The 14777-nt window shown below is 40.7% G+C and overlaps 1 protein-coding gene and 1 pseudogene across 1 annotated transcript in view; one reads left to right on the plus strand and one right to left on the minus strand.

The window, feature by feature from the left end:
* The window catches only part of Xrn1 (5'-3' exoribonuclease 1), a 112746-nt gene extending 98259 nt beyond the window's left edge, over positions 1-14487 (plus strand). The window contains exons 37-41 of the mRNA XM_031345724.1: positions 2296-2474; positions 5281-5394; positions 5671-5770; positions 8478-8638; positions 9198-14487. Of these exons, the coding sequence (XP_031201584.1) occupies positions 2296-2474; positions 5281-5394; positions 5671-5770; positions 8478-8638; positions 9198-9494 (851 nt within the window). The 3' untranslated portion in view covers positions 9495-14487. The remainder of the gene's footprint in view (positions 1-2295; positions 2475-5280; positions 5395-5670; positions 5771-8477; positions 8639-9197) is intronic.
* Positions 3017-3603, minus strand: LOC116072590 (annotated as a pseudogene).
* Positions 14488-14777: the final 290 nt, after the last annotated feature.

A 14777-nucleotide genomic window follows, 5' to 3' on the forward strand; every position in this document is an offset into this window, starting at 1 on the left:
GCTCACTCTGTAGAGCAGGCTGGACTCGAACTCAGAAATCCACCTGCCTCTGCCTCCCAAGTGCTGGGATTACAGGCATGTGCCACTATCGCCCGACTTACTTACACCAATTGCCTTAGTCAGGGTTTCTATTCCTGCACAACTATCAGGACCAGCTGTAAATTGGGGAGGAAAGGGTTTATTCAGCTTACACTTCCACACTGCTGTTGATCACCAAAGGAAGTCAAGACTGGACCTCAAGCAGGTCAAGAAACAGGAGCTGATGCAGAGTCCATGGAGGGATGTTACTTACTGGCTTGCTTCCCCTGACTTGCTCAGCTTGCTCTCTCATAGAACCTAGGACTACCAGCCCAGGGATGGCACCACCCACAATGGCCTAGTCCCTCCCCCCCTTGATCAATAATTAAGAACGCCTTACAGCTGGATCTCATGGAAGCATTTCCTTAAGGGAGGCTCCTTTCTATGTGATAACTCAAGCTTTTGTCAAGTTGACACACAAAACCAGCCAGCACACCAGTAATTATTGGATAATTAATAATTTTAAAGACTTTTAGAAGTCAAGTATAGTGGCACCTCTTTAATCCCAACACTTGGAGACAGGGGGAAATAGATCTCTGAATTTGAGTCTACATAGAGAGTTCCAGGACCTTCAGGGTTACATAAAGAAACCCCTGTCTTTTAAAAATTACATTTTTATGATGAGATATGATGCTTTCTTTTTTAATGGGATTTTTTTTTTACACTCCAGATTTTATTCCCCCCACCTTACTCCCCATCCACCCTCCAACTGTTCCACATCCTATACCCCATTCCCACACCACCTGACCTCTAAAATCATCTCTGATTGAACACAGACCCAGCATTTCTCTGCTGTATATGTGTTGGGGCCTCATATCAGCTGGTGTATGTTGCCTGCATACTTTCTATTTATTTACTGTGGCGTGGGGTCACACACATGTCATTATGCCATTTGGAAATCAGAGGACAGCCCCTGGTAATACTTTTCCTTCTCCCACCATGTGATTTGGACTCAAATTCAGGTCTTCAGGCTTGGCGGCAGGTGGCTTTAACCACTGAGCCATCCCACTGGCCCTCAAAAGCTATTACAATTGATTACATATTTATAATAATGACAGACATGTTCCTGAAATAGATCAAAATAATTTTTAAGCAAAATGGATAAATTTCAAAAACAAGTACATTTTACTTATTTTGAAAATGTGAAGAACTTAAGTAGCTTAGAAACTACCCTGTGTCATATAGCCAGCTGGTTCTTTTTCTTTGGGCAAGGTCAGTTAACACTCCTCCTCCTTTTGTTTTGTAAAGTACTCACTATTGGGGATTGAAGTTGGGGGCCTCAAGCAAGCTAGACAAGAGATCTACTCCATACCCCTTTTTACTTTGGTTTTTTTTGGTTTTGGTTTTTGGTTTTTGGTTGGTTTGTTTGTTTGTTTGTTTGTTTGTTGAGATCTCATTAAGTTGTCCATGTTGGCCTTGAACTCATGATCTTCCTGCCTCAGCTTCCTAAATACCTAGAGTTAGGGATCTGTACTATCAGGCCCAGATGTTTAATCTCTTTTCTATGACAGATGCTTCAAGGCTCTTATATAGCAGCTTAGTTGGTAGAGGGTCTGGATTCATTGCCCATACTGCATAAGGGGTGGGATGTTGGTACACAGGCATACTCTCAGCCCCTGGAAAGCAGAGAATTATCATTTATAAACTATAACCATCTAGATGTATGTCTTGGCGGCTATTTAACCTTTCCTCTTGGTTTTTGGAGACAGAATCTTATTTTGTATTCCAGACTAGACTCAAACTAATGACAGTCTTCTGCTTCAGGTTTATAGGTATCAGCCACCATGCCCAGCCTGTTGTTTTTACCATTTAGTAGTTTTCTTTTATAATCTCCTATAAAACTGTAACAACTGGTGACTTGGTCACTGTTCTGTTGCTGTGAAGAGACCTCCATGACAATGTCACCTCTTACAGATCATTGTGGGCTTGCCTAACAGTTTCAGAGGTTTAGGCCCTATTCATTATGATCCCACACATGGCTCTGGAGCAGTGGCTGACTGAGTCTGAGCCTGTCCTGGGCTCTGGAAATGCACCTCCAGAGACATTCCTCCTTCAGCAAGGCCACCCTTCCTAAGCCTCCTAATCCTATCAAACAGTTCTCTCCCTGGTGACTAAACATCCAAATGTATGAGCTCATAGGGGCCATTCTTACTCACACCACAGCTAGACAGGCCAAGGATATTCTTAATATGGCTATTCCCTTTGCTTTCTTCATAGCGTGCCATATGAGCAGCCCTCATGGTACTAATGAATTCCAAAATGTGGCATCAGTGGACAGTGTGTGTTGGCCAGGCCAGATGCCTCCTCCTATGTCCACACCAGTAACTGAACTTTCTCGAATTTGTTCCCTTGTCGGAATGCCACAACCTGATTTCTCCTTTCTGCGAACAACACAGGTATAGTATACTGCATTTGATGTTTGATGTCTACACAAAAATTAGTTTTGTTTTGTTTTGTTTTGTTTTGTTTTGTTTTTCAAGACAAGGTTTCTCTGTGTAGCCCTGGCTGTCCTGGAACTCACTCTGTAAAGCAGGCTGGCCTCGAACTCAGAAATCCACCTGCCTCTGCCTCCCAAGTGCTGGGATTAAAGGTGTGAGCCACCACTGCCTAGCACAAATATTAATTTTAACTGAACATAATTGACTGAAAATCTTTAGCTAGAAAAAAAGTACAGTGGTGTAGAGGTTGGGTTTTTTTGCATTTGTGAGAGTGTAAGGTTGAGGTTTTGTTTGTGGTTTGGGAAGTCGTTGCTGTTATTCATCAGCACTAGGATTTGAACTCAAGGCCTCACATGGAGAGCCACATACTGTAACAACAGAATAGGTAAGCTCACTCGTACAGCTCAATGACAGAAACACCTAACTCAGAAGTGAGCAAAACCTTTAAATAGATATTTCTTTTTTTTTTTAAGTTTATCTGCATTTATTTTATGCTGAATTTATTCCCATGCCATGAGTTTTTGTTTCTTCAGTTTCTTCTGGGATATCTTTTTCTTCTGTGCCACTTCCTCTTCTGGCTTTGGAACAGTCTGCTCCTTCTCAGTGAAGATCATCTCAATGTGGCAGGGGAGCTCATGGATGGGTTAACCCGGCCATGAGCTCTGTAAGTTCGTCGGCGCATCTTAGGTGCCTGGTTCACCTGGATGTGTTCAGTGACTAGAGAATCTACGTCTAAACCCTTAAGTTCAGCATTACTCTCTGCATTTTTAAGCATGTGCAGCAAAAACTCAGCACTCTTTTTTGGCCACCGTCACTGTGTCCAGCCCCGTGTCCAGCCCCACTGTTTGGCCTGGGCGCACCTACCGACTCCACCATTATACCGCCGGAATGGCACACATTGCTTCTTCAAAGTGACATCCTTCAGATACTTGGTGGCTTTGCGGATATGCATACCCTTGATGGCCTGGGCAGTTTCCCGGATGTTCTTAAAGTGAACACGGAGGTTTGAACCTCTTGATTTGCATGATTTTGTGGGGTTTTCCGGGTTGACGGAGTAGTGAACCATCTTCACGGGTCACCTCTGGCCGCTTACAGGAAGAGGAAGCGCAGATATTTGAGCTTTTTTTTTTTTTTTTGGTTTTTCGAGACAGGTTTCTCTGTGTAGTCCTTGCTGTCCTGGAACTCACTCTGTAGACCAGGCTGACCTCGAACTCAGAAATCCGCCTGCCTCTGCCTTCCAAGTGCTGGGATTAAAAGCGTGTGCCACCACCACCCATAAATAGACATTTCTAGTCCAAAAAGATAATATAGCCAGACATGATGATGCATATCTATCATCCAACAAAGGAGGCTGCAGTCAGTCTGGCTATATAATCAAGAGCTTGTCTCCAGGCACTGGAGAGATAGCTCAGTGGTTGAGAATGCTGTCTATTTGTTCTTCCACCCACATGATGCACAGACATAAGCAGACAAAACATACACATAAAAATATAAGCAGATAAAACATACACATAAAAATAAATAATTGTTTAAAAGATCCTATCTCCAAACATTGTTTTTTTTAATAGAATTATTATATGCTACAGCAATTCCATTTCTGAATATATACCCAAAAGAGAACTAAGTCTTGCAGGGCAGTAGTAGGACCCCAGATCTTTACTCTAGCACTCAAGGCAGAGGCAGGCAAATCTCTAACTTCAAGGCCAACCTGGTCTATAGAGTTCCAGGACCTCCAGGGCTACACAGAGAAACCTGTCTGGGAAAAAAGAAAGCTACACATGAAGAGTTTGTGTTTCTACATTCATAATGGCCTGGTTTGTAGAAGATGAAGCAGAGAAGTCTATATCAAAAATCATTTTTTTGAAAGAAGTTTACATTAGGGTATGATTAATAAGCAAAGTTTGATATATCTCAAATTGTGGGTTGTATTCAACTTTAAAAGGACATTGTAATGTGCTGCAGCATGAGTGAGCCCATAGACATAAGTAGTGAAGCAAACTACATATCCAATGTACTTAAGTATTGTTTTCCATGGCATGAATGAAGGAGAAAATTATTGACTGATGAGTATAGAATTAGGTTTTTTGTTTGTTTTTCCCATTTGGTTGATTGGTTGGTTGGTTTGGGGAGTTAGTTGGTTTTTGGCTTTTTGGGGTTCTTTTTGTCTTGTTTTTTGGTGGGGAGGATGGTTTTTTTGAAACAGGTTTTCTTTGTCTTGTTTTGACTGTCCTAGAACTCACCCTGTAGACCAGGCTGGCCTCAAACTCAGAGATCTGCCTGCCACGTTGGGACTAAAAGCATGCACCACCACTGCCCAGGTTAGAATTAGGTGTATAAAATAAAAAGATTTCTGAAGATAGATTGTAGTGACACATAGTATAACATTAACATTTGTAATACCACTGAATTGTATACTTGAGAAATTGTTAAGATGGTTAAATTTAATGTTACATGGGTCTTTTTTGGAGGGGGGGGCAGTTTCAGGGGCAGAAGCAGACAGACTTCTGTGAGTTTGAGGACAGCCTGTTCTACATAGAGAGTTCCAGGACTATGAGAATACATAGAGAGATCTTGATTTTGTTGTTCTTGTTTTGTTTTGTTTTGTTTTGTTTTTTAAGGAAAATAAAATAAGGCACAAGTCTAAAGTTTTTCCTGGAAACCTAAAACTTAGATGAGATTATGCTGCTGTTAGTCCAAGGTTTAAGAGGGGAGCTTTGGTTCCTAGACAGATAATCTTACAGAAATCTCTATTTTCTTCTTTTAGACAATGACAGTTTGTCAGGTAAAATTGTCTAATGGCTTACTGGTCCATGGGCCACAGTGCCACTCTGAAAGTGAAGCCAAGGAAAGAGCTGCACTTTTTGCTTTACAACAACTGGTAAGAATCACTCATGAATTCTAAGTTTTTTAAATTGGCATGTGTGTGTACGTACACGTGCACACATGTATATACAGAGACCAGAAAAAGAAAGTCGGATCCCCTGGAGCTGGAGCTGTAGATGTTGTGAGCTGCCTAATGCATGCTGGGAATCAAACTCCCATCATCCAGAAAAGTAGCACCTGCTCTTAAACGCTGAGCTCCCTCTCCAGTCTGCCTGTCTGCAGAGAGAAAGGTCTTGTTGTCTTGTCTCATTACTTTTAAATACTTCCATAGGGCTCCTTGGGTGTGAATTTTCCTTTGCCTCCACCAATATTTACAAATTATCCTGCGGTACCACCTGGAGCCGTCCCTCCTGTTTTTACCCAACCTACTGGTAAGGTGTTTGCTTTTCTAAATATTTATCCTTCAGTGCTTATTTTTTCTAAATTCTTTTAAGAACTACATTGGGGCTGGGCAGTGGTGGTGCACACCTTTAATCCCAGCATTTGGGAGGCAGAAGCAGGTGGGTTTCTGAGTTCGAGGCCAGCCTGGTCTACAGAATGAGTTCCAGGACAGCCAGGGCTATACAGAGAAACCCTATCTCAAAAAATTAAAAAAAAAAAAAGAACCACATTGAGGGGGGTATTAAATTACATGTTGTGTGTGTATGCATACATCAACAGGTACCATTTTTGTGGGTAAGGATTTGATTGTTTTTTAAGACAGTGTCTCATATACCCAGACTAGTTTGGAATTTCTAGTTTCTACTTCAGTCTTCTGAGTGGTAAGATTAAAGTTACCCACCACACTCAGTTAAAGAACTATCTTCAAAAATCAAAAAACTTTACAACATGTAGCTATCTTTCTTCCTACCCAAACTCTGTTAAATTAAATATTAAGAACTTTTAAAAACATAGCCTCTGTGCATAATAGATAAAAGAAGTAATTAGCAGACTAGAAATTTGAAAGCAGCCACTACTGGTGACACACGCCTTTAAGCCCAGCACTCATGAGGCAGAGGCAGGCGGATCTCTGAGTTTGAAGCCAGCCTGGTCTGCAAAGCAAGTTCCAGGACAGCCAGGGCTGCACAAAGAAACCCTGTCTTGAAGAAAAAAGAAAGGGGGTAGGAGGAAGGGAGTTGAAGAGCAGGACATAGTGAGGAAATACTGAACCAGAGTAAACTTAAGCTCAGGACAAACACAAAATCATATAGCTCCATGTCCAGTGTCTGGGAGTTTATTTCTATAGAACTTAAATGATTCCAGCTGCCCCAGCATTCTCTCTTAGACTGGTTCTGCTCCCTGTATACAGTATTCCTTGGCAAATGTCTCATGTCAGTTCTTAGGACATGGGCAGAAAACAGCAAGATTGTTTACAACCTCTGACATATTATGAGGTTAGCCTCTATCCTTCTGCATTATTCTCATTACTGCTGTCTTCTAGAATGGCCCATTAAGCTCTGGTTACAGCATTCAGCCACTTTTCTAGACTAAACTTGAACAATCTTCCACATTCCTCCAAAATACAACATGGTCAGGTTCTTCACAGCAACATCCCACTCCTGGTACCAATTTCTGTATCAGTTACTTTTCTGTTGCAGAAGTAACAGACCAAAGGAAGAATCCATAATGGAAGCAGAGGCATGGTAACAGATGACTGAAGCAGAAAGCTAAGATGAGAGGTCATGTATCCAAACACAGAGCAGAGAGAGAAAACAGGAAGTAGGATGAGACTATAAACTCAAAGCCAGTTCCAGGGACATACTTCCTCAACAAGACTATCTACTAAAGATGCCATAATTTTCACAAACAGCATCACCAACTGAGCCTAGGATGACATTTCTCTCTCTCTTTTTTTCCTCTTTAAGATTTATTTATTTTATGTATATGAGTACACTGCAGCTGTACAGATGATTGTGAGCCATCATGCTGGGATTTGAACTCAGGACCTCTAGAAGAGCAGTCAGTGCTTTTAACTGCTGAGCCATCTCTCCAACATTTCTCATTTAAAACATCACGATTGTTAACTTAAAATAGTCAAAGGATGTTAAAAACTAGAAAATAAGAAATATCAAAAAATTAATATTGTGAAAAAATTAATATTGTGCACAGATCAACAACCCTTATTATTGGCAACTCCAGAGAAATAATGATAGAAAGGGAAGGAGGGAGGGAGGGAGGAAGGAAACTTAAATTTTCTCAGAATTAAAGGATGTGCATTCTAGGCTAAAAGGAACAATATTATAATAAAGAAAAATAGATTGCTTTGAAATTCACAATACCAGGACCAGAGACATGGCTGAGGAGGTAACGGCATCTGCTTCAGAGCCTGACAGCCTGAGTTCAATCCTGTGTCCCACATGGTGGGCAGAAGAAACTGAGCCCCACAAAATGTCCTCTGATCTCCGCAGATCTGGCTTACTAGATTTTAGTCACTCTGACTAGGAGTCTGCATTTCACAAGCTCTTCAAGAATCTGGGAAAGACAAATCGTTTTAGGAATCACCAGTTCAGTGTGCTTCCAATGGCCAAAAAAAAAAAAGTACTTGAATTACAGTACTAGAATAGAGAAAAGAAACTCTACCTATACCATGAAAGTGATTACATTTCAAAATTTGAGCTTTGGGGCTTTTTATATGCTACGCTCACTGTGGAGGCTACTTAGCATTTGGTGAGGTGAGCCTTGTGATCTGTCTTAGTTGCCAGACCTTTCTTAAGGAATCACTTCAAGTACATATATGTGGTCATAAAACCAAACAGGATTTTGAAAATAAGGAGGGCCAGAGTTGTTCTCAATCCACACCACATCATACTAGCAAGCCAGAGTCTTCTGAAGGATCCAAAATGATTCCATGGCAAAGTCCAGCTTCTTCCAAGTCCTATAATTACAACCATTCCTAAAGGTCATGTCAGCATTCGTACCACTGTCGTCTGTAGGCCAGCATCAGGATAACTGCCTTTCTGTAGATAGTTGATGGTGCTAAGGAGCCCAGGGCTGGCTGACCCAATAGACAAGAGCAGTTACAGTTGCCAGCTGACGTGGAGAAGCTAAAAAGGGCTAGCAGAGAAGAGTCTTAACTCTCTGGATATTGGTGTTTTACAGCTAATATTATGCCTTCATCGTCTCATCTCTTTGGCTCAGTGCCATGGAGACCACCCGTGCCAGTTGCTGGGAATGCCTTCCACTATCCTTCATATCCTGGAACCATGCCCTTGGCTGGAGGAATGCCAGGCGGAGTGCACAATCAGTTCATACCTCTGCAGGTGAGGGCTAGAAAAAAAATGATAGGTTTTCTTAACAGTGTTACTTTTTTCCTTTTTCTTTTCTTTTTTCTTTTTTTAATATTCAAAACAAAACTACTCATAAAAACTTAATCTAGTTAGTACTTACCAGTACTGACTAGAAAGTGTGTATGAACTAGGCTGGTCTCTCTGGTCTGAATTTATATTTAATAAGTAATACTAAGTATAGCAAGTAATATAAATATTTTTTTAAAGATTTATTTTGGTTTAATTATGTCCAAGGAGGGAGAGTCTGTTTACCCAAATTCAGGTGTCCTGGAGGCCAGAGATGTTGGACCCCTGAAGCAGAGTTACAGGCCAGCAGATATGGGTGCTGGGAACCAGATTCAGGTCACCACTGAGCCAGATCTTTAGCTGTCATTATAAATATTTTGTTGCTACTAGTAAGTGGAACTCAAAATCAGCAATGATTAGCAAATATCTATGGCCTCGTTTATGGTATTTTCTGACACAAGCTTAGTGTATATGTATGTGTATAGATTGCTAGATTATTAGTTAGTAATCCTTTTATTCCTCAAAGGTTACCAAAAAAAGAGTTGCAAACAGGAAGAATTTTGAGAATAAGGAGGCCCAGAGTTCTCAAGCCACACCACTTCAGACTAACAAGCCAGGGTCTTCTGAAGCCACCAAAACGACTCCACAAGAAAGTCCACCAGCCTCTTCCTCCTCCTCTCAGGCTGCTCAGCCTGTGTCTCCTCACGCTGAAACTGCCTCCCAAGGCCATGTTGTGTCCCAGCAGAGGTCAGCACCAAGCTCCTCAAGGAGGAGATCAAGGAAACTGGCTGTCAACTTTAGTGTTTCTAAACCTTGTGAATAAATTTGGTACCTGGGAATTCATTTCTTTTATCTCCATCTACCTTTTTATAAATAGATATCTCTGTGTCAGAAGTGTACTATTTTAGCATATGTTTAGATTAAATATTTTTTATTTTTAAGTTATCAGGCACTTTTCATGCTATTTAAGACTATATATCAAATTGTGCACTTTAAATATGTGCAATTTGTTGTACATCAGTGATACCTCAATAAAGCTGTAAAAAAAGAAAAATTAAATATTATATTAAAATAAATAGCAAACTGAGCATGGTAATAACCTATGAGCATTGTACTTGAGAGTCTGAGACAGGAGGATTGCCATATATTCACTGTGTAGGGCTACATAGTGAGTTCCTGGCCAGCCTGAGACCTTGCTTCAAAAACCAAAAACTATAGTAAATATGAGTGGTCTAAATGTTAAAATGTACCACTTTCACCATTGGCTTTCTCATTAGAAGGATCCTTGACTATAAATTAGTCATTATCTTATCATAACAACAAGCTTTTTTACACTATTATTGAGGGATAACTAAATGCAGCATGAATTAGGCCTCATAATTTCCTAAGTGTGGCTTTTATTTGTTCGTAATGATGGAGCTACATGACTGGAGAGTGGCCTGCACTCTATTCACAGCAGTCTATGGCCAGAGTCAGTCCCGTGGGTGCTCTGGAGCCAGCACGCACAACAGCCATGGCCCTGGAGCCATTGAGCTGGCTGGTGCGCCCAGTGCTGCTTTGTTCTCAGTCTTGTACCAAAGCAACTTTAGAAGCTTCCAGAGCATTCTTCTGACAGCAATCTAGATTTGAAAAATAACGAATGTTTTTAGATTATTCAAGAACCAGCATTCAGAATTCCTAATAAAATTAAGTTTTAAAATCTACAGGGTACAGTGATTACAAATCAGTCTTTCTTCAAATAGAGTACAGTACAGAACATTAATCACTATTCTTTTTTTAGGCTTCTTGAATTATATTTGCTTTGTTGATTTTTTTTTTCTTTTGAGATGGGGTCTTGCTGTGTAGTCCTGGCTGGCCTGGTACTCATGGCAATCCTCCACGTTCTGAGATTCCAGCGTGTGTCACCACACCCCCTCGTGTGGCTTTTTCTCTGCTTACTTCACATATGTGAAAATTCATTGTGGATCTATGTGTAGAGCTTCCTGGGACTGGTAAAAATGTAAACTTTTTAAAAATTCCAAGATGTCTTTTTGTGTGGACATTATTTACTGCCTGTCCCATTCTGGTTGTACATTTTAGCACCTACTGAACTGCTCAGTGATGTCACATTTTGTCTCTGCATGTCACTTATGGGTGTGTATTGTTCACACTGTTTAATGATTTGGAATTTATAAAATTTTCTCAAGGACATCAGGGCGTGCATTTATATATAAACATATTTATCTTTTAGTTTTGTGATATACTTATATTTTTAAAGAGTAAAATGATCATACTTTTTAAAAAGTAGGAACCAGTCTTTATATGGAGCTGCTGATTGTGTTGATTTAATTTAGGTCATTGAAAACTCTGCCATAAGTCTTAAAATGGTCTTACTGATATTTGAAATGCTGGTATTGAATTCCTTTCTGCTGATTTCAGTGTTTCTCTAAATGATGGCAGGATATATGTATACAGTAGTGCCTTTAGTGTAAGATGCAAATGATCATTATCTTCATTTTCTATGGACATATGAATTTCTGCAACTTTGTTTTCTGTCAGTAGAAATTCAGCTGTGTATCAGTGCCCAGCACTTCTCACTGGGGCACTGTGGCACTGGGGCACTGTGGGAAGGCTCAGGTCGTTCTCAGTGTTTGTCTTTGTTGCTCACAAACTCTGTTTTCAAGGGAAGCATCCATTGCAGAGACAAGGGAAGTTCAGTTATGACAATGCTATGGTAACTCCTTCTGAGACCATTGAAATGTGTAGTATTTGTTACCTCCCTTACATTTACTGTACATTCACTTACTCCTGTGGGATGGCTTCACTGTGGTGTACAACCATGTCCCCTGCAGAACAGAGGAAGGAGTTGTTCTAAAAGTTCCATGAGAAATTTTAGTAAACACAATGCCATTGAAACGGTGAGGCTATTTCTCTAAAATTTGAGCACAACAAGCTAGTAATGCTATATGGAAAGCCAGTAAGAGTATTTGAACATCCTTTTAAAAATAAAAAACAAATTCTAAGGGTCGAGCTTGCAAAGGAAAGGATCCCTCTGGCAGCTAGGGAGCGGTAGCATGCTCTGTCCTCCCATCCCCCATCAGCGCCCTATTCCATACAACGTCTGGGAAGTGTGCAGCCTCTAGGTGTGAGAGGCCAAGACTGCCTTAGCAGCAGCATGGCTGTGAGGACACTGGCTCTCTTGACACATGTCTGGAGGGGTGGAGTACATCTCTGAAACATACTTGGACTGTGGTCAACATATAGTTTCCCCTTTGGGATGAATCAGTCTGAAACCACCCTCAAGCTTTTAAAACATGTTCAGTCAGCTGTTGAATCTAAGTCTTTCACAGTGGTGGACTGTGGTCACAGAGGGGACAGTTCTCCCAGATTACCTGTTTCTGTGTAACTTGAAAAGTTATTTGATAAAGCCTTCCTCTCTTCACTGGGAATGATTGTAAATATCTTTGTTCAACAAGTCTTTCTTTGTTAAGCAAATTAAGTTCATTTGAAGGTGGGTCCTTTCAGCCACGGCTTCCTTTCTCAATTTTGTACATTCCTGGTCAATGCATTCATTGACCTAAGCACTTCATAGACTAAAGGCTTAAATATCTAAACCTCAGTTGTATCAAAACATTATTTCCTCTGAATCTCAGTTTAAATTTCAGCTTTTCCTTCTCTGGGCTTGGTAGTACAAGTAAGCCTCCAGTCCCTGCCCTCTGGAAGCTGTCTCTAGCAGGAGGATCAGGAGGATTGGGAGTTCTAGGCAAGCCTGGGCTATGTAGACCCTGTTTGAAAAAAAGTTCTCTTTACTTTTTAAAGCAGTCAGTAATGAAGTCTGAAGGTATTTCTCTCCTTCCGTGAGGAGCGCAATGAAGCCTCTTGTCTTTCATTCCCGTACATGCTCACTTTGTGTCTAGATAGTTCTAGATTCTTGGTTCTAGGGGAGGAGGTGAAGAGAAGGAGATAGGTGAGATCCAGTCCTATTTGCAGACTTTAATGTCCTGACTTAGCTCAAGGAAATAAACCATAGAGTCATTTTATTTACTCCCTTTTTACATATCTGTTCTTTTTGAATCAACAAATATTTTTCATAGTGGTTACCTAGTTTTCACCTTATATGGCAGAACTCCACAGAAGGTAGATCTCACACAATTCCTCTTGGATAAATGTTCTTTGTACTATCTTGCTTCCAGATTTTTCTTTTACTATAGAAGAGAATCTGTTAGAAATTACTATGAAAGGCATTTTGTATCTTTTTTAAAAAATTGGTCACTAAAAAAAAATAATAATAATCATTATTTTTTAGAAATAGTGACAAGACTCAAACTGCAACTCTTTGTGTGCATTTTATGTTGTGGTGGTGGTGGTGGTGTTTTCAACAAAGTGGTCCTTTTTGCAGGCACCCCCTTTGCTAGAAGAAAATAAAGCTTAAGTTTTTAGTGTTTTTTTTCAGGCTGACTGAATTCATATTCCTCTTAGACATCCTCACTTTCTGCCAGGGCAGCACAGTAAGAGACAGCTGGGAAGGGGCAGCAGCCCTGCAGCCTCAAGGAAAGCAGACAGGCAGACCCAGGCTTGACCATCGCAGGCTGAGTTACCTCACACAGCACGTGTCCCTCCCTTTGAAAGAGAGGATAGAAGAAAATAGTTCAAGCATCCAGAATGCTGAGAATCTGTGTGCCTTTGGGTGAAAACTCCCTGCTCTGCAGAGATTGGTCTCAAGTGCAGCTGGCAAAGGAGACTGCTTTCCAGATTCCATTTTGGCACAGTGGAACCTGTGGGCGTGAATTCCCCCCCCACTGCCCCCAAGTTGGCCCATTACTGCCAACTATTGCAGAAGGTAGTGGTCTGTGTAGCTGCATAGGGATTAGAAGTCAAGTTCTTGTTCTGTTTCTTTCAAAATGATGGGGGTGAGAATTTGCTCTGAAGCCTGCTGTAAGTCCTTAACTTGTTCACCCGGGCTTTCTCTCTCTTCCCCCTTCTCCACTCCCTCTTGCTATGTAGCCCTTCAGTCCTCCTGCGTCCACCTCCTGAGTTTTGAGGTTACAGAGGATGGCCCCAGGCCCAGTGTCTTTTAAGCTCTATTAATCTTGCCTTTCCCTTACAGTTATAGATGCATGTATCTATGTGTATATGTGTGTCTGTGTGTGTTGGATTTTTGATTTGTTTTTCAAAGCAGGGTTTCTCTGTGTAGCCATGGTTGTCCTGGAACTTACTCTGTACATCAGGCTGGCCTCAAACTCAAGAGATCCTCCTGCTTCTGCCTCCCAAGTGTTGGAATTAAAGGCATGTGCCACCATTGCCCAGCTGGATTTTATGTTTTAGCTTTTTTTTCCTTGGCCTCAAGAATCATACATTTACTTTTGCTGCACAAACTACTTTGAGTGTTTTCACTTGACACTAAGTAATCAGGTGGTGTGCTGTGTATCAACGTGTTTAACATTGGCTTCATTTAAATAGTGTGATTTTATACATATCTATCTTCCTTGATTTCTTTTGTCATGTAACTATTTTGTAAATAACTGGAATTTCTCATTAGACCTTAGACAGAGCAGTATTTTATTAAAAATTCCAAAGGGAAGACTTCTTTGTGCTCATTTTGTAATTTTTATTTTAAATACCTTTACATTGTATGTCTATTGCATTTGAAGTTTTTAAACTTACATGGAATGGACTCCAAATGTATTTTTATGTTATACATTTGTAAATTCATAGCACAAAGTTAGCCTCAAAATGTTATGCAAAGGGATTTTGACATGCAAAAGTCACTGAAGGTCTGGACATTTCTATGTGTCAAATGCTCTGTGATTTTGATTAAAGATGGAATGACGACCGCATGCTGCTGCTGCTGTGCCTTTCTCTCAACCCTGATCTGCCAGAGCCTCATAGCCCATGCTGGTTTCAAAACATGAGATTCCTGTCTCAGACTTTGTATGCTAGTGTTATAGGCCTGTGTCATCCCACCTGGATGTCCTTTTATTTTTCAATCTGCTGCTTCATTCATTATTGTGTTAAGTCATTGTGGCCAGTGAAAATCTGAATTATAGAATCAGATGGTATGAGTCACATCTTGGCTCTTCATCTTAGTATTTGTAAATACATCACAGTGTTGTCACTGGCAAGTCCC

This window comes from Mastomys coucha, unplaced genomic scaffold, assembly GCF_008632895.1.
Source record: "Mastomys coucha isolate ucsf_1 unplaced genomic scaffold, UCSF_Mcou_1 pScaffold23, whole genome shotgun sequence".
Classification (NCBI taxonomy): domain Eukaryota; kingdom Metazoa; phylum Chordata; class Mammalia; order Rodentia; family Muridae; genus Mastomys; species Mastomys coucha.